Source organism: Scleropages formosus, chromosome 16 (assembly GCF_900964775.1).
Source record: "Scleropages formosus chromosome 16, fSclFor1.1, whole genome shotgun sequence".
Taxonomy (NCBI): domain Eukaryota; kingdom Metazoa; phylum Chordata; class Actinopteri; order Osteoglossiformes; family Osteoglossidae; genus Scleropages; species Scleropages formosus.
The window spans coordinates 17,327,027-17,345,727 of record NC_041821.1 but is presented as its reverse complement, the minus strand read 5'-3'; the positions used below and the strand labels follow the sequence as shown (position 1 = coordinate 17,345,727).

General features: G+C 39.6%; 1 protein-coding gene across 2 annotated transcripts; it reads right to left on the bottom strand.

Annotated features, from left to right (window-relative positions):
• Positions 1-501: 501 nt before the first annotated feature.
• nup133 (nucleoporin 133) lies at positions 502-17,999 on the bottom strand. 2 transcript variants are annotated; one of them, XM_029258792.1, is made up of 26 exons: positions 17,733-17,999; positions 17,532-17,650; positions 16,859-16,965; positions 16,296-16,400; positions 15,092-15,223; positions 14,572-14,742; positions 13,591-13,746; positions 13,405-13,475; positions 11,193-11,340; positions 10,684-10,834; positions 8,685-8,842; positions 7,996-8,084; positions 7,200-7,363; positions 6,413-6,507; positions 6,003-6,227; positions 5,757-5,879; positions 5,346-5,445; positions 4,744-4,995; positions 4,305-4,438; positions 3,887-4,045; positions 2,491-2,626; positions 1,849-1,967; positions 1,438-1,518; positions 1,069-1,133; positions 788-876; positions 502-644 (listed from the first exon to the last, which is right to left on the bottom strand). In XM_029258792.1, exons 1-26 carry the CDS (start codon positions 17,867-17,869, stop codon positions 508-510), a joined length of 3,423 nt encoding a protein of 1,140 aa, XP_029114625.1. In that variant the 5' UTR covers positions 17,870-17,999; the 3' UTR covers positions 502-507. The 2 variants fall into 2 exon arrangements, 1 of the variants encoding a protein (XP_029114625.1); XR_003798225.1 differs by having other exon boundaries at positions 565-644; positions 788-862.
• Between the last annotated feature and the right edge of the window lie 702 nt (positions 18,000-18,701).

Below are 18,701 nucleotides of genomic sequence, written 5' to 3'. Positions count from 1 at the left end.
CCATGTGGAAATGACCTCTGACTTCATCCACACTACACTCACGAGACTGCAGGCTCATTATGGTGCCGGGAGACTCTTCAGCAGCAGACTGGTGAAGTTGAACTGTCAGTACTGCCTGCCGCACTCCTGTTTGTCTGGGTATTCACCTCTTCCAATCTTGTTCCAATGTCTTCTGTTATGACTTTGTTGGATGTGTTCTATTGTAGCCTTGTGCAATTTCCTCCTGGACTTATAAAGTTCTACAAACCTGCGTATCAAAGAGGAGGTGATGTTTGCTTTTTGTAAGGGTCACTCAGTACCTACACCATGTGTGTTCAGCTTACATTTCAAACATGAAACAACTTTTTTTGGCAAATCAGATTTTCACTTTTAATAAACCAGATGGGTTTCAGTGTCACTGAAAAAGCCTATTTGCATTATTTATTATACATCCTTTTAAAAAAAAAAAAAAAAAAAAAAAAAATTAAGCCAAAAAGTACAAAACCTGTTCTAAACAAATATTCTATATTACATTTGGACTTGAAGGTAATGTTCATAGTTTGCACGCAGAAGAAACTCAAAATATGGTTTAGATGTCAGTCTCTCCAACTCTTCAGACTGAAGCAGATCCTTGACATCTGGCAAAAAACTCTCAAGACAAACACCTTGAAAAATACAGGAAAATGTGTTAAAACATTTTCAGCACAACTTTAGATAGATAAGAAATGACACTGAGGTCACCTCATTATTCTAAGAAAAATAAACTATAGGTCATGCAGTTTATGTAAAAATGAATAACTGTCCTTACCTTCTTGAATGAGTTTCTGCAAGATCTTAACAAAAATGCTGTCTTTTGCTGCTTCGAGAGGATCATCTGAACCATCTGTAGAGGACCAGCTATAAATAACAGCGTAAGAACTTAATATACTACACCACTGGCTTTTCTTATAGAAGGTTGTTTTAAGAGTTTTGTTTAAATCAATTTTACATCAGTTCATTTTTCACATATACCAACATTACAACAGTTGCCATTATAAAGACATAAAATCTTGACCAACTACTTTTCTCCAATAATTGTTCAATACCCACTCGTCTTTTTTTAGAGCCTTGCAGAAGATCTCACACTTCAGGGCTTGAATGTCCACTGCATCCTCCTGCAACAGAAACGTAATTTAATCAAAAGTGGTGGAAAAAGAGCTTTGATGTCAGTTCATATTACTATACAACCGTAATATGCAATAATGTGGATAATCAGAAGCAGAGAACAGAATTTGCTATTCTGCCAAAAATCCCCAAAATCTGTTATACACTCTAAATATTTGAAGTTTCAATGGCTACAAGTTCAAAAATGTCAAGTTCTGAAGAAACTTTTGACAATGTAAAAAAACTCACACAGTGCTCCCCCAATGAGGCTTCAAACAGCAATAAAACTAGGAGAGCAAGAGCTCAGAGCAGTACCTTGTCAATGTACTCCAGAAGATCAAGAGCTTTCTTGAAATCATACTCATTGGCCATCCTGTTGTCATCGGAAATATACAGCTATGGAAAAAAAAAATCTCTACGTTACACTATTTAATCAAACACCACAAACAAAAAGGAAAAAAAAATTATATATACCTGGTCACAATAATTTAAGCTATTAAATACACTCGTTTCTACTCTAACAGATGAAGGTAATACAGTACAATTTTAAGGCTTCATTCATCAATGTTATCAGACTAACAAAATTTTCTATCTACACATCTGAAAGCTAATCCAAGACATCAAGACATTTTTTTGGCCTCACAGAGCTGGCGACCATTCACTAATCAGAACCAACAAGCACAGCTGAATGGCTGCTGTCCAGGTGGAGACAAGATGTTTTCTCACTTTGATGAGATTGATAGCGTTTAGCAGGGGCATCGTGTCTAGATTTAGATTCTCTTCCTCCAACAGTTGCTTGGGCAGAGTTTCCTGGTGAAGGAGGAAGCGCTCCTGTTCCAAAATATCTAAGGCAAAAACAAAGTTCATGACATGGCAGACAAGTGCAGCAAGACTTTCGAGTTAAGGCATGCATAATCTGTGTGTCGTAAGCGTACGATCACATGTACAGGGACCAATGTGCTTACATCATACCATTTGACAACACCAAATGTGCACAAATTTGCTAGTCACCATTTCCTGCCATGCTAAAAACATCCACTGAGGAAACATTTATATACACTGCTGCAACATTCCTATATCAGAGAGCTAAGTTTGTAAATAATTTCAAGATTCTTACTTTATTTAATAGTAAGCATGTAAAGTCCATTACATAAAAGAAGCAAATGTAGACAGGAATGTATGGATATGTGCAAGATTCACGGTTTCCATTAATGATCAATTTCACAACAGAGCACAGCAAACTACTTTTGTGCTTTTGGAACGTTGGATATTTCAATGTAGTGTCAAACTACAAAATGAATTTATTCATATGATGGTAAAGAGATCACTCAATAAAACCTAGTGAAAAAGAAGGAAAAAATAATTTACCGTCCAGTTTCCTCTGCAGCACAATCTCTGAAAAGTCAGCTGCCAAGGCTGTAAGCTTGCTCAGCGCCAGCAGGGTCTTCTTTTTAGCAAAGTACCTCGTCTCCATGTTGGCTAACCCATACAAGGTCCGGTGGGCCTGCGGAAAACAATTTTACATACTACTCCCTACAAGCACAGGAGGTAAGAATGGAACACCTACAAAATAACTAATGCACCGATAAAGTTTTATGCACCGTCACAGAAATGCACAACGCTGTCATTTTATATGAGGAACCTTTGAATACTTTGAAAGGGAGCCTTGTAGCTATCTTTCATGACATATACAAATAAATTCAATTCATTAGAGCACTTATATTATTCCAGGTCATTAGTACCCAATAAAGTTTAGGCTAGATTTTCAGATTTTAAAGATTAGTGTCATGACAAAGTGCCATGAAGCCAATTTTGACTCATGAAAGCGCTATCTATAGTTGTCCTGAACTGTGTATGGTTTTCAGTCTATTGGCTATCTGGAAGTGGCATCCATAGCTATTATTGTAGCGATACATATTGTTTATCCTATTATATACCTAGCATTATTTACCTTACAGAGACTTCTTTCCTTTAATTGCCTTTTTATTATTTTGGTTATTCCACATATTGCTGTTCTTTGTGACAAGAACTCCAGAGACTGCAGAACAGTGCATCCTTGTTGTTTGTACTTTCCCCACCAGTGACTGCGACAGCAGAAGGCCACATTGACTGGGTTTCACTAGCATGTTTTGGGAATTTCACGCATAAAAAGGACTGAGTGATCACTGTCAGTGTGCGCTAGAAACAGATGTGATGGAGAACTGAAGTAGATATTGTGTACAGAAGAGAACTGAGCAGCTGTACAGTGGTAACATCTGGAGAAAAACTGCAAACAAATGTCTTAAAGTTTCCTATGCCTCATAACCAAGTCCCCAGAAAGTCAGGAATAATCTTAAAAATAAAAAATAAAAAAAATTTAAAAAAAAAAAAAACTAAATTCCATAATCAACAATTTACAGGCCAGTTATTTACTTGAAGACTACCACTAACTGGCACAATTTTAAACACACACACACACACACACACACACACACACACTTTCTGAACCGCTTGTTCCATACGGGGTCGCGGGGAACCAGAGCCTACCCGGCAACACAGGGCGTAAGGCCGGAGGGGGAGGGGACACACCCAGGATGGGACGCCAGTCCGTCGCAAGGCACCCCAAGCGGGACTCGAACCCCAGACCCACTGGAGAGCAGGACCTGGTCCAACCCACTGCACCCCCCCCCCCCAAATTTTAAATATCACTTATATAAAATATTATAAGATTGGTACACATGAACTGTGTGGGGAAAAATATGTAGGTATTCTGTATCAGTCCCACCTTCTCAAAGTCCTGAACATTGACTTCATGTAACCAGCTGAGGTGCTCATGGGCCTGCAGGAAGCTGGAAAGCTGCTGGTGCTGTGCGATGGGCTGAGAAAGTAACTTTCCCCTTTTGCCCTTCTCCATGTACCAGCGGAACAGGAAATCTGCAAAGTTCTACCGCAGGAAAACATTCTTACTTATTCTCATCAAATAATCAGCCATTTATTTATTATGTCAATAAAAAGCACAAATGCAAGAACAGGACATGTTTTCAAAATCTGTGCATTAGCAATTTACAAACAGTGGGTGAAGGGACAACAAACTTAAAAGCAGTTAAGTGACATATCCAAGTATATAATCTTGGAAATAAATAATTTGATACAAGGCATTCTCATATTCCATATAAGTATCTAATTAAATGAAGGAGGGTTACCTGATCTGCAAACTTGGTCATGTAGCGCTGTAACCGGGTCTGGTTGTCAGTTTTCTCACACAACTGCACCAACATGTCAAAGTCACAGTACTTCTCAGCCAGAACTGCCACCCACTGGTACTGGCCAAGTTCCACTGAAAAAGAGATGGGGAGGGGGAGCAAACAGTTTAGAAGCACATAAATCCATGCACTAAACACCAGCGTCATGTGGCTTTCACAACCAAATTAGTTAAACCACTCACTGACCACTGGGTCCATGTATGTTTTAGCTAAACATAAATTTTACAAAAAAAAAAAAAAAAAAAAAAAACCCACTCACTTTCACACTAATAAAAACTGCATTTTCAGAGAATCTCAAATATAGAAAAAAGGGGAAATCAGTCACTCTGGGGAAATGCATACATTAAATAATTATAATTTTATTTAATGCCTCACTCACAGAGTGGTGCGAGAACTTCTGAGCGTTTCTGAGTGTATTCCATCTCCAGACTGTTGTAACGCTCTTGCTGACTGGGCCGATTCAAGGACATCAGCTGTGCTACGTAAGCTCCCAGGAAAGAGTCAAGCAGCATCATGAGCTGCTCATTCAAGGTGTTGCGGAGCTCCGTGTCTGCATGTGGGTACACAGTCTTCAGGATTATCTCATGTTGCTGGAGGGTAATTGTCCGTATTCCACCAGGGCCACTGGATGCTGTACACAGGACACACATTGTTTGCATGATACAAATTTCATTGATGTGGCAAGACACTCGGACAGAATCAAGAACCACAGCACAGTCTCCAAGGGCCTCTCCCCTATGGAACACAGTTATGCTCTGTCTGGGGAAAAAAAAAAAAACTGTAGTTACTAAGAAAGAAATATGACACTTTTTTGAATACTTTTTGCAGCCCATCACAATTTATACAGATATTTGGATCTAGATCTCTCTTTCTGTTGATGTAATCACTTATTTTTCTCAGAGATGCACATTGCTTTGGAAAAAAGCATCTGCTAAATGAATAAATGTAAGAGCTTCACTACCACAGACACAGATTTTTTACCTGTCCAGGGAATGTATTCAGGCTCAGTTTTGCCATTTACAGGAGCTCGGTATAAATCAGCCTTGGTTTCTCTGTAATGGCTTGCAGCTTGTAGCATGTCCTTTTACAGAAAACAAAATTTTAGAACTTGCATCCATTTTCCTTTCTTTAAGATAGAGCTTAAACAACTGTAGCCTGATACCCCCTTTCAAAATGCAAAAGTCAACAAAGTGAATCCTAAGAGGCATCTTATATTTTGTAGGTATCACTATACAGATTTTACAAATAAAACCAAAACATTTCCGAGCTGTAATTGCAAACGACTGACCTTTAAAAATCATACCTGATTTTTTAAGTAAAAACAGCTTTTTTGCTCATACAATGTTGAGTTTGTGGTCCATGCAATAAAGTCTAGAGAACTGCACTGTGTACCTTTACAATGTTGTTGACATTGACCACAGCCTCAGCCCATTCCACAGAGTCTACAGGGAACTCCTTCAGCAACCTTTCCTCCTCCTCCAGCAGGCTCTCAAAGATTGAGGAAACCTGGGATACCTGAATAAGGAATATAGAGTAATGATACATACAGCCTTTCAAAAAAAAAAAAAAAAAAAACCCATTAAGAAGTGGGGGGAGGACTTTGTTCAAATGAAAACAGTGATCATTGCCCATTCTCACCTCTCTGAAGAAAACATCTGCTGGAGTGAGACTAGCAGGCACGTCTGCCCCACGTTTCCTCAGGGCACTACTAATGGCTCTGTTGACTAGTGCAGGCAGTTTTGTGTGGTAATTCTTTAGCACAATGGCTGCAGACAGTTTCTCAGCATGCTCACATAGGGCTAGCCGCGTGGCCATGGGCGCCGAGCGTACAGTCACGGCATTCAAACGTTCCAGGAGGCCGACCTACAGCGGGGCATAGTTTTAAGGAAAGCCCACTTTCAATTAACAGTATTCAGGAAGGGAAAGGGGAACATTTACCAGTCATTTTCACTAACACAGAAATAATATTTTACTGAAAAGTTTTAATGAAATGCATTAGACATTTGAGGTCTGTAAGTTGACCAAAAAAGAGAAACTGAATTCACTACCTGCTGGAGAAAGTTCATGAAAAAGCTATGTGCTTTCATCTTGTCCTCTAACTGATGGAGAAGGATAAGGGATGTAAGTGTGAATCCAGCATTCTCTGCAAGAAAAAAGAAAATATCACTGACCTTGACATGAAAACCACCACCACCATCATCATCTATTCCACCTATTATACTATTTTTCAGAACAGAAGTCTGAATTAGCCCCACACTGCTATTCTGTCTAGGTTCACGTAGCTGACGTCGCCCGGCTCGGTGAGTAAACGTGCAAATGCACGTTACAACTACTCAACAACATGCAAAATGTAGAAAACAAAATCGCAAATATATAGTTTGCATCTTCATAAATTGGCAAGTCAACTGTATATAATGAGAACAAATGCACTTATTTACTAGTAAGAAAAAAAGAGCTAAATTCAATGTGCTGCTCAATTCTTGACAAAAGCCTTTTCAGTATTAAGAAAAAAATTTGTTACATTTCTTTGCCCCAACAAGTTATAATATATATAATATGCAAGTTTCTGTACCACTGTGGTCAGTACTTTAACATTTTTTTTATCCAGCTAAGAATCTTTCAATTCTTGCTATAAGATTTCTTTCCTGTTTGACTCTTCCTTGCAGAACTCATCCAACTTAGAAATATTCTTGTTAATCTTCATACACCGCATGTTTGTTATTGTCCAACAACTCCAGGCTGAAATAAACTCAGTATTTTTAGCAGCAAGAACTATAACATACAAGGGATGAAGACTTAACACAGGACACACTCAAGTTTGTTGTTTCTCCTCACCGTCAGGCACAGACTCAGCCCACCGGGGGTCTGAGGCAGGGTAATCATCCACCAGATCAAGGTTAATGCGCATTACCACTTCATCCATGTCAGCATCAGTCTCCCCATCACCACCAGAGGGGAAAAGTTCATCAGTCATCACTTGGGCCCCAAGAAGATCTTTCCTATAAAATCATCCAAGGCACACATTTTGAAGACAGCATCATCAAAGGCTCCAAAGTACTGTTTAGATAGAGCACAGCACTGACAGTAACCAGATTGCTTAAAAAGGGAAAAAGAAAAAAAAAATTTAAACATTATTCATATACCTTTGTATCTCAGCTTACAAATGTAATTGGGACCCCGACACTGGAACTCTTTGTAAAGTCCACCCGCTTTGTCAGTCAATCAAAAATGTTAGAATCAAAATCTTAACAGCTTAATCCTTCAATTTATTCATGGTGAGGTACTGCTAAAATCAGACGAAGCTAAAACGAATTTATAATTGTATTACATTTCCATCAACAGCCGATACAGTGCAGTCTCAGTGCTCCTGCATACAGTATTGGAAACGTCGGGCATTTCCTACTTACACCATTTGTATATATATACAAGGTTCACCTGTGCATGGTACACAAGATTTCCACATACAAAATTATGTGGTGGACATGCATGTACACATACTGACATATGCAATTCTGCAAGCAGTTTTTTTTTTTTTTTTTTAAAAAGCTGCCACTTCACCGAGTCTATATTGAGGAAGTAGCTTTTTACAATTAATTCAACAAAACAAATGAAACCTCATCTACAGACATACCGACAAAACAGCAAGAACGCAGCTTTTAGAAGCTTAGTTTTGTCTTCTTGTGCAACAGTCTCTGTCCTTGAAGCTTCCAGAGCAGCTCCCTGGAAACAATGTAAGACTTAAAATTACACCTCAGAAACACACCCTATTTCCTCACTTTTCGGTAGCAAAAAAAGTGGACCTCGTTAACCTAATGCGGGCGAAAACTACCTAAATGACACTCTGTGCTTCTCAAAAAGAATGCAGACTTTTATACATTTCCAGCACCTTAGTTTATGCAGTTTCACAATAAGCTTAAGACACGGAAGTTTTCCGGTGTTCCAGTTTACAAGGACGTTCAATATTTACACTGAATACTTTGAGCTTCGTTTGGTAGTTTGATTTGAGAGTAGCCAGTTTTAATATTAATCTTATAATTTCAGTTAAGAAAATGCAAAGTCACAGCCAACTGATATTCTTAGTTCCAAGCAACTGGATGAATAAATGCACCATTCCAAATGTCTAATAAGTGACATTTTATGCATTATCATATAGACCTGTTAATTTAAAGCTATCTACATTATGATTCTAAGTAATATATATACCTACTTTATAGTTTTGAGTAGATATTTAAAAGTCAATTGCAAAAATGGAGACAAAGTTGTATGCAGTCAAAAGCATACAGCACATGTATTATTTTACAAAGACCTGCTATATACCACCTCTGGAATGACTGCTGACAGCGAGGACGACAGCGAATCTTCCATGGTCTCTGGCAGGACAGAGATTTTCTCCTGGGCCACTACAGCTATAAGGCCACTGTTCTGAGAGAAAAACACTGGCAAATCTGCACAGCATCCTGCACCCAGGAGACGATCTCCTACAGAAAAACACGACACAGACAGAGACACATTTAGCTGATGCTTTCTCCAAAGCTACAATGTTAAGCTATTATTATTATTATTATTATTCACCCATTTATATAGATGGGTTATTTTACTAGAACAATTTAGAGAGGGTACCTTCCTCAGGGGTCCTAGAGCTAGAGGTGGGATTTGAACCTGCATGCTTTGGGTACAAATGCAGCATCTCTAACCGCTACACTACCACCCCCTAAAAAAAAGTATACCCTGCATAAAAACCGCTGCAGATATGTTCAAAGGTGACTATGATTGGTTTAAATAAAAACAGCAAATGTAGCTCTGCTGTACATCAGATTTTTAAATACTGGAAATGAATATGAAGAGCTTTTCCACAGCTGAAAGTCAGGTACAGCTTTTAGTGCCATTGTGTTTCTGTATTAATACTAGCTTTGTCTACATCAACTAAATTACTATCAGTAAATTTGCTACATTTTTAAATTCTTTTTCGCTCCACTCTTTCCCCCTGATCAAAGTACATACCCTACCCCCATATTTCATCACTGACCAATCATCATGTAACCATTTCTCTTTTAAGGAAATAAGTGGCAAATACAGGCAGGCCCCGGATTACGAACGAGTTCCGTTCCTCCATCTGTCTTTAAGTCAGATTTTGACGTAAGTCGGAACAGTTAGGTAGGGTTGGAATTTAATGTTAGTCAGTCAAATGTTTGTCTTAGTATATGTATATTGTGTACCTTTCCATGCATAAAAAAAAAACACTTCTGGATACGATAAACAACTTAAATATAACAATACAGTAATAATAATACAATGTAACTATAGTATTTATAACAAAGAGAGACATAGAAAGAGATAAAGTATTGCTACTGCCAGGATGAACAGAGGACACGGAGAAGGCTGAACCCAAGTGCAGGATCGTTTATTCAAAATCAAAGGACTAGACGTGTTCTCGTGGTCGGTCAATCGGCGAACTGAACAGAGGCAAGGATGCGAAAATCGTGGTCGAGGGACAAGGCAGGCGGTTGTTATCAAAGATGTGGAATGAGACTAAGGAACGATGAGCGACAGGACTTGGAAGAGCAAAATGAGTTAGGGTTGAGAATACAGAGGGGACTGCTGTCTTGCATGAGATTCTGCAAAAGGGGAAGTGGTTGAGAAAGTGTCTTTTATAGCTGAGTGCTCCAGTTGAAGCCAGATGCTGCTGGTTGAGGTACGGGCATGGTCATGACAGCTGCAATATTTATAATAGAGAGAGATAGAGAGAGTGTGTGTGTGTGTGCGCGTGCGTGCAAGTAAAAGAACATTTAATGCTCGCTATTAATGTTTGTTGATGTTTCACCTTTTTCCAGTTGCTTTATTAGTTCCACTTTAGTTTTAATCATTATCGTTTTCCTTTTCTTTAATGCATCACCATCACTTGGGTCACATTTATGTTTTAGTGCCATGGTTAGGAGGGTAAAAACAAAAAGTAGCCAAATACAGTAACACAAGAGACACTTAACGGGAAAAGAAGGAAGTCTTTGCTCTACCCTTATGCTCACGTGTTACGCCCACGAACCACCGTAGTAGTGCAATGTTTTGATGTGTGTCGCAAAGTAGTGCCCATTTGTCATTACAAATCATTGTATGTAACTCGAATTTTTAATATAGTAGGCTTTACGGGGGGTGGTTCGTAACTACAGGTTGTATGCAAGGCCAAGGTTCGTATCCCAGGGACTGCCTGCATGAATAATCTACAACAGAAATGAAAATGTCTTGTATAAAACTTTTCCCCCAATGAATTTCAAAAAACTGGAAAAGAAAGTGCTGTGCAAGGTGTGTTATTCATGTCACCAACCTGGAGAACTGAAGGAGATTTTCTCCTCAGGCAGTCTAGCCCTTCCGGTGCCCGTGGAGCAGACGTACACCAGGTCTTCTCTGTAAAGATATGCTACTGGGCTCGAGGAGTGAGGTAACAACACTCTAACCATCTGAAGATCCTCTTCACTCTGTGCATAAAAATGAGACCAAGATACTTAGTCGTGAGCAATATAAAGAGAACATGTGTAAATTAGTTTCTTTTTTTGCCCATTTTCAGCAGTATCTCAGTTTTATTACATATGTAAAAATTAACACTTCAGACTTGACAGTGTTATGTGAAACTTGAAGTTTTCATAGAAACATCAGGGAGAAAAACACAGCAGTTTTATGACAAAGAATAATGAGGCACTTTCTCCAATTCTGTTAAAACTACTGCTGTGAAGAAGCCCTAAGGATAAGCCATCCAAGAAAACTGGGAACGCACAGAAAAGCGTCACCCAGACAGGTTTCACACAAAAAAATGCTGACCAGTTTAGCATAACATACCTGAAAGACCGGGTTGTATTTGGTGACTTCTACAGAGAACATATCTGCCACACGCGAGTCATTCTCTTGCAAGGTGATCAGGCAGTAATAGGCCAGGCAGGGGCTGTCAGATGGATGCCAGGCCACTGCCAGCAAAACGAGCCCTTCCCTTCAATGGAACACACAGTGGAGTACAAGTCAAACAGCATCCACTAGTGGACACGTAAGAGGAAAAGGTTGCAGCATCACAGTAGCTACCCCTAGCCCTCCCAACTGGACACCTTACCAGGTTGAGCTTCACCTTTACACCCTGCCCATGAAAATTGCAAACAGGACTGAAGAAAAAAAAAACAACCTTTGCAAACTTCAATGTTTTATTATATGGAAATGTAAATATGCACACTGATATGTTCTGCAAAAAAAAGCAAGTCAAATAAAAACTTAAGACTTAAAAAAACAATGTAATGAGCACTGCAAAACTGCAGCCTACTTTGGGAAAGTAAGAGACGAAGAGCCTCATGTGCTAGGCTTCCTCTAATTGATATATAAGCTATGATGAGTCTACATACACTGGTCTTCTGAATATTTGTTTTCCAAATGTTTGTGTGCATGCAAATGTTTGTTTGGATGCTTACATGCAAACACACACATAGAGGCATAGTTTTACGCAAAAGTTTGGGCAATCCCGACCAAATTACAAATTCAGTTAGTTTAGGAAGTGAAAAGTAGTAAATTGTTGCAGCAAAAAAAAAAAAAAAAAAAACTTTACATATTTGCAAATGGCATTGCAGTTAACTTAATTTCAGGAATTTTAAAATACAGGAAAAAAGAAAACACTAATTGTGGTATGTGCAAAACCTTGGACACTTGTCCAGTGATAGACTTTTTTGCAAGGTCTCTGACCCTAATAACCTAATCAGGTTTTAATAGCCATTAAGAGTTGTCAGCTAGTGACAATTGCAGAGCTTAATAAATTCCCTGACACTTCAAACTTCGGGCTGTCACTCAACAGCCATGGGCTCCTCCAAGCAACTGAGTGAGTATCTGAACATGAAGCTAACTGGTGCCTACAAAGGAGGGGAAAACTAAAGATTGCAAAATGCTTCCATCTTGCATTTTCCACTGTGCATAATGTCATCAAGACATTGCAGTTAAGGGGAACTGTTGGAAATCAAGGCAAGATCTGGAAGACCAAGAAAACTTTGAGAGGACTGCTCATATGCTGGCCAGGAAGGTAAACGTAAACCCCCATATGACTGCAAAGGACCTGCCAGAAGGTTTGGCTGACACAGGAGTGATGGTTCACTGGTCCACATGCAGCGTTGTTTGTGCAAAGAAAATGTGCACAGAACAGTCATCAGGAGGAAGTGTCCTCATCACAAAAGTCAACATGTAAGGTATTGAAAACAGCATCTAGATAAACCAGAGGCCTTTTGGAAACCAGTGCTATGGACTGATGATTTGGCCACAACAAAGATTTGTTTGGAAAAAAAGAAGGAGCAGCATTTGATGAAAGACACCTTGGCAACTTTTAAACATGGGGTGGATCTATTATGCTTTGGAGTTGTGTGGCAGCCAGTGGCACAGGAACATTGTATGGGTAGAGGGAAGAATGGATTCCACTAAATAACTAACTGCAAATTCTGGTCTACAGTCCGCCAAGAAGCTGATGCTGGAAAGGGGATGGCTTCTACAAGACAATCCCAAACATGCCTCAAACGCCACAATGAGCTACTTCGAGAAAAGCAAGCTGAAAGTTTTGGAATGGCCCCTCACAGTCCCCTGACTTAAACATCATTGGAAATCTGTAGTTAGATCTTCAACATGCTGTGCATGTAAAACAGCCCAAGAATATTTCTGAATTAGAAGTGATCTGCAAGGAAGAGTGGGCAAAAATCCCTACAACAAGAATGGAAAAAACTCTTAGCTGGATATAAAAGGCATTTACAAGTTGATATATGTGCCAAAGGGGTATTACTACTGTGTTACTACTCACTTACAAACTTAAATGTGTAATGTGGCCAAGGGTGCCCAAACTTTTGCATAAACCTGTATGTGCATGTACATCTGTATTTTTTGTAGTACTGACCCTGAATTTGCCTAGTAAAACTTACTTGGCTGCATAAATGGATAAACTATATGCAGCTTAGTGCAAACACCAACAATTAGAAGTCACCTTACACAAAGGCATCAGTAAAACGAAATAAAACAATGTTATAAACACCATACTCACTGGCTAAGCTTCAAGTCAAGATACATCACATTCACACCCTCCTTGATTTCTTCGTAGTTACTTTCAGAGCCCTAAAGTGTGAAAAGGGGGAAGATTACAAAGGCAGTGACAGCCAATAAAAGGGAATTCAAATATAATGGGATGTGAAAAGAAAAACAAAGCCAAGCACTGAACAAAATAACTAACCCAGATTGCATCTATGATGTTCTCCCTGAGGTTTCGGTTGAGGTCCCAATTCAGAATCTGATGCTCAGAGGTCTCATCCACTTCCCACTTGCTGAGGGTACAGCTTGTCAGAGAATAGAGGCAGCCATTCTCCTGATCCCACAGCAGACTATACAGCTGCAGAGAAAACACAACCACACAGGTCGGCACTCCATGCATAACCAAAAGGAACAAAACACCACCCGCATTTAGGGCCAGTAACAGTGACAACGGATAATGCTGCTGAATAACAATCTAAAGGTTCCCGGATAGAACCTTACTCCTTTGTTTTCACATTTTCCCTTGTTATTAAGCCATTTAACTTTAACAAATATTTTCTAGGTGCTTTTCTTTTACTCCTCAGGAGCCATTTTCACAAGCTTCCTGTAAAACGGGCCCTAATTACAAGAGTTCAGACATATGAGCAACTACAATCTGTTCCATAAAATTCTGATACGTTATCAATTACTTGTCAGTAAGCAGTTATCACACTTGCACAAAACACCCACCCCCCGTTAACTTCAGCTCACCACAATCCTTCTTCTTTCCCTTAGATGTACAACCGAAAAGAATGTACCAGTACATAAACAGCAAGATAGGATACAAGTCCTAACTGAGAGATGGCATACATAATTTGCCATCCATTCTATGTTTTCAACTTTCTGAAACAAAAAAATAAGCCTTACACTGAGAAACTATCAATACTTGTGGTTCATCAACAGTTAGCTGCCACTGCTACACCTCAGGAGATTATAATTTTGAAGTACTAGTCATAAGTTCCAACCAGAAGAAACCAGGTGTCCAGTACTCTTTGTGGGTCTGACAGGGCACTAGTTCAAAATTATCTTCTACCAAACCAAAGGCATTCAATGTAGCAACACAAATTAGGGAACCAAAAAAAAAAAAAAAATGAAAAAACTTGCAGACCTACAAACTGAACAGGTCATATAGTTACTGACTTACAACAGAGTCAACAGGAGGGGCCAAAATGCCGAAGAGGGTGGAGACACGTCGACCAATTCCAGACAGGACCCCCTGTCCTTGCTGCAGTGGTCTCTGCTGGAGTTTCCCTGAACTGTCCACTCCCAAACGCAGTAGCTGACTTTTGCAGGATGAAAGGACAAAACTGTTTCCCTAAAGAAATGGAAATCAATGGAACCCAAATGCATTTTTAACTCATCCGTAGGGCGCAGCTCACACAAATATGGAATGATTCATATACAATCATATTATCACCAATATGTCAACATACTGATCAAAATGGTCCATGTAATGTTCAAAAGTCACACTATATACTGTGAGACAACGTGCACCCATTAATTGCTATATCAAGTTTTGGCTGTGTAGAATCTTGTACTGTGAGGGATAACTGCACAACTGAATCTTGACATCAAGTGCTGATATTCAGTTTTACCTTCATTTATCAAATGAGTTGTATTATCAAACACAAATACAGGCAAATTAAATCTTATAGGCACGTTACCTTCACAGGTTTAAGAAAGTTGCAGAAATTGCCACCCAGGTCTGCTACACACTCCGCATACATGGTTTCATGTGCCAGGCTGGGCCAATACCGTACTGTTCCTTCAGGAGAAACTGCCATGACTGAGACTGACTGCAGATGAACAACAGACAAATATGGATTTGCACACCTTTACAACCACTGCTAGCACTTGGACCTCCACCTAAGACTGTCACATTGACCTTCCAAACCTAGAAGAGTCTCTGCAATTCGGGTCATAGTCCTGATTTGTGTTATGTCATTTACCAGTTGCAAAAACCTCTTGAAATGGAGAAACACTCTAGTATCATACCAAGCCACTTCTTGGGACTGGCAAGCATTTTAGAGTTGCATCACTCCCACTCTGCACTTACCTTTCCCCGCAAGAAATATGAAGTAAAATGTAAATGACAAGTCACAGAGAGACAGAAAAAAAAAAAAAAAAAACATTCTATTAGCTCAGCCATCCTTTCCTCCCCATTATATGCATAGGCACTGGGGAAAAGTTATGTTACAGTACTATAAACAAATGTGCAACACAAGACAGACACACTTTAAAGAAAAGAAAAAGAAAATGCAACAATTTGTGCACCACGGTCTCAAAAGGCAAAGAAGGAGACTGCATACGAGGTATTGGCCTAGATAAACCAGCAACGAGAGAAACAAAACTGTATCAGCAGCAACTTAATAAAAGATAAATGAGGTCAAAGGTATGATAAACTTTGAGAAATTACTTTCATATTTGTCGTTTTCATTATTGCATTATACGCCAACTAACAAATTCTGAGGCTAATGGTTTAAATTAATATTATCTGAATGATCCCTCTCAATCAAGCATAACGACTGTAGTGTTCAGCTGGAACAAGAACCGTCTCGGAAACGCAACATCTAGAGAATTTCAGTAACGGTGACAATTCTTAGGGAAATGTGACAGCAGCAAGTTAAAAACTACATCAACATCATAAAACAAAATGTATGCTCTTCATAAAAAATGTTAGCATGGCTACTGATACAAAGGTTGTCCATGTAACAAACTCGTAATTGATGGGTGGATGGATAGATATACTTTACTGATCCCACAAGGGAAATTACGTTACAGCAGCAGAATACAAGTCTTAAAATACTTGCAATATAAAAAAAATAAATATATAAAACAAGTGGAAAAATACACGAGTTTTGCACCAACCTGAATAGGAGCTGTTTCTAGCGGGTTTGAAGACGAGATGGCGATCAAGTCTGCAGAGTACATAAACTGACTCGCGGACAACTGAAGATCTTTACAGACGGACAGCTGTTAAAGAGCGGGAAAAATATACAAACTAAGGCAAACATCCACAAATAAACAATGATTTTTTTTCCCCCCCCCTTAATAAAAACCAGCTTTGATTAAAATAATGAAAAACAGAAGATGATCATCATCATCATCTAGTGTGACACTACAAATAGTTTAAAACTGCCCTACTAATGCATTTGTATCTAGTGACTATTTTTGTATACTGGGTACTTTATATTTTTAAATATTTTTTATCCCTCATTCACATATTCTATCTTCTCATCTGTGTCTTGTCACTGTCATTCTGTCTGTGCTGTGGTAGTTCCTGTCACCAAGACAAATTCCTTGTATGTGCGAACATACTTGGCAATAAAGCTCATTCTGATTCTGATTCTAATAATCAATCAGTTTTATACCTAAGCAAAACAGCAAGAGTAAGAGAGGCATACAAAACCAGTAAGAAAATTCAAGAGCACCTTGGCCACCGCAGTCTGACTGATCTTCCAGATGATTAGTCTCTCGCCACACACCATCCAAGCCCAGCCACTTTCCTCTACCTTGACTGAAATCTGGTCACTGGTCACTGGAAAAGACAGTAATTTACTGCTCAACTACCGCATGCAGAAATATACAGTCCTTATTCGAAAAACAAGTTGGTCATATCTAGCAACGCCAAAGTCAGACCAACATGATAAAACTTTTTTTGGCCAACGAATGTCACCTGATATACAGGCAAGTGTTGGAGATTCTAACAGCAAGAGTAAAAAGATGTACTATTACTATGAGAAACTGAGGTGGTAGTGAACAGGAATAAGATTTTTTTTTTTTATTTTTTTTTTTATTTTCACACTTTTAATTTAGTCATGTCAATCAGCCCACAATTATATTTAAAAAAAAAAAAAAAAAAAAAAAAAAAAACTGTAAAACAAAGACAAAAGTGCTTGTTTCCCCCATTTACAGCAGAGCTGAAGCACGACGTCTTACAGAAGTTAGGGAACAGAGATGTGTGCACTGACTCTGCTCTTATATTTACCTACACTAAGTAACTAATCTAATTTTCCTGCTGTCTGTGCCACAGTGACACGGTGTGTGTCCTGTTATGCTGTGATGTCATGTGATGTCATGTGATGTGATCGAAGACGCGCGTACCGTCTGCCATTGTCAAAGCCTCCATGACCTTAACGGGCAAAGAGGAGCCAAAAGTCTGCACGTCAAAATTGACCGACTCCGCAGGCGTCTGGCTCTGCACTCTGGTCGGAGTTGCAGCTCTGCGGAAAACGAGGGGGCAAATTAAGCCACAGGTCACGTGCACACGGACGGACGATTGGTGGGAAGAACCACTAGTAATACCTGGCGGTTAACGAAGATCTCCGAGCGGGGGAGAGAAGCAGTGCTGCAGGCGTCGCTGTCACATTCATCTTTCTAGCAGCTACTGGCACCGCCGTTGGCCTACGAGCCGAAGCGGGAGTAGAACGAGCTGCAAACATGGTGTGTTCCTCTACGCACTATCGATATACTATACACGTCGAAGATAAACCTCTGATACTACGCGAAAGCGCCAGATCCTTTCCCAAAGTTTTCTCCACCCATGCGCCACAAAATATTCGCGCGCTTCCCCGGAGGACGCACATTTTACGCGTCACATCCAGCCGTGGCCATGTGACCGGAAACTGCCATGTTTGTCTTCCGGTGTCAATGTGGTGCAACTGCGCCCGATATAACTGGACTATGATGAGGTCCCGTGTCTTTAGTTAATATTTGCTGCAGTGTCGTTAACTGTTGTTTTATTTTTAATAGCCGTAAATGGTATGTCAGTGTCTGATGCGCCTCGTGTGTTGTGAAATGCACTCTGTTGTACGCTGCTTAGGAAAGTGCTACACTAAATGAAATGAAAACGTGATAATTCTGCTGCAACTTACTCGTTATAGAAATTGTTTCAGGAGAAATAAGCAAATTAAACACATGCAATATGTCCACTCGGTTTATTGTGTATTTTAATAACTAATTCCCAAGTTTATGCAGTGAGAGAAAGTGTTAGAGGAGTCAGAGCCCTGATTTGGGGCAATCAATGAAACAGTCAGTTTGTCAGCATTACCATAGCACGTGCCAAACACTGGCAATCCGTTCCACTCACCAAGGTAGAGGTAGAGACCCACAGAGAGGTGGCGACACACTCCCTACCCTTTCCCTCCCTCAGTGTGTTCACCACAGACTTCACCAGCAGCAGCTGAACAACTACAGTATCTTACTGGTTTAAACACAGGCCTGGCAGGAACTTTCATGCATTATTAGTCACAGCTTATTCACATCTGAAGTGGG

Coding starts and splice junctions, on each gene's coding strand:
- nup133 (XM_029258792.1), bottom strand. CDS start 17,869: ATGTTTGCAGCTCGTTCTACTCCCGCTTCGGCTCGTAGGCCAACGGCG. Junction 10,835..11,192: donor AATACAACCCGGTCTTTCAG/GTATGTTATGCT, acceptor TTTTATGCACAG/AGTGAAGAGGATCTTCAGAT. Junction 1,968..2,490: donor GCTGCAGAGGAAACTGGACG/GTAAATTATTTT, acceptor TTTTTGCCTTAG/ATATTTTGGAACAGGAGCGC.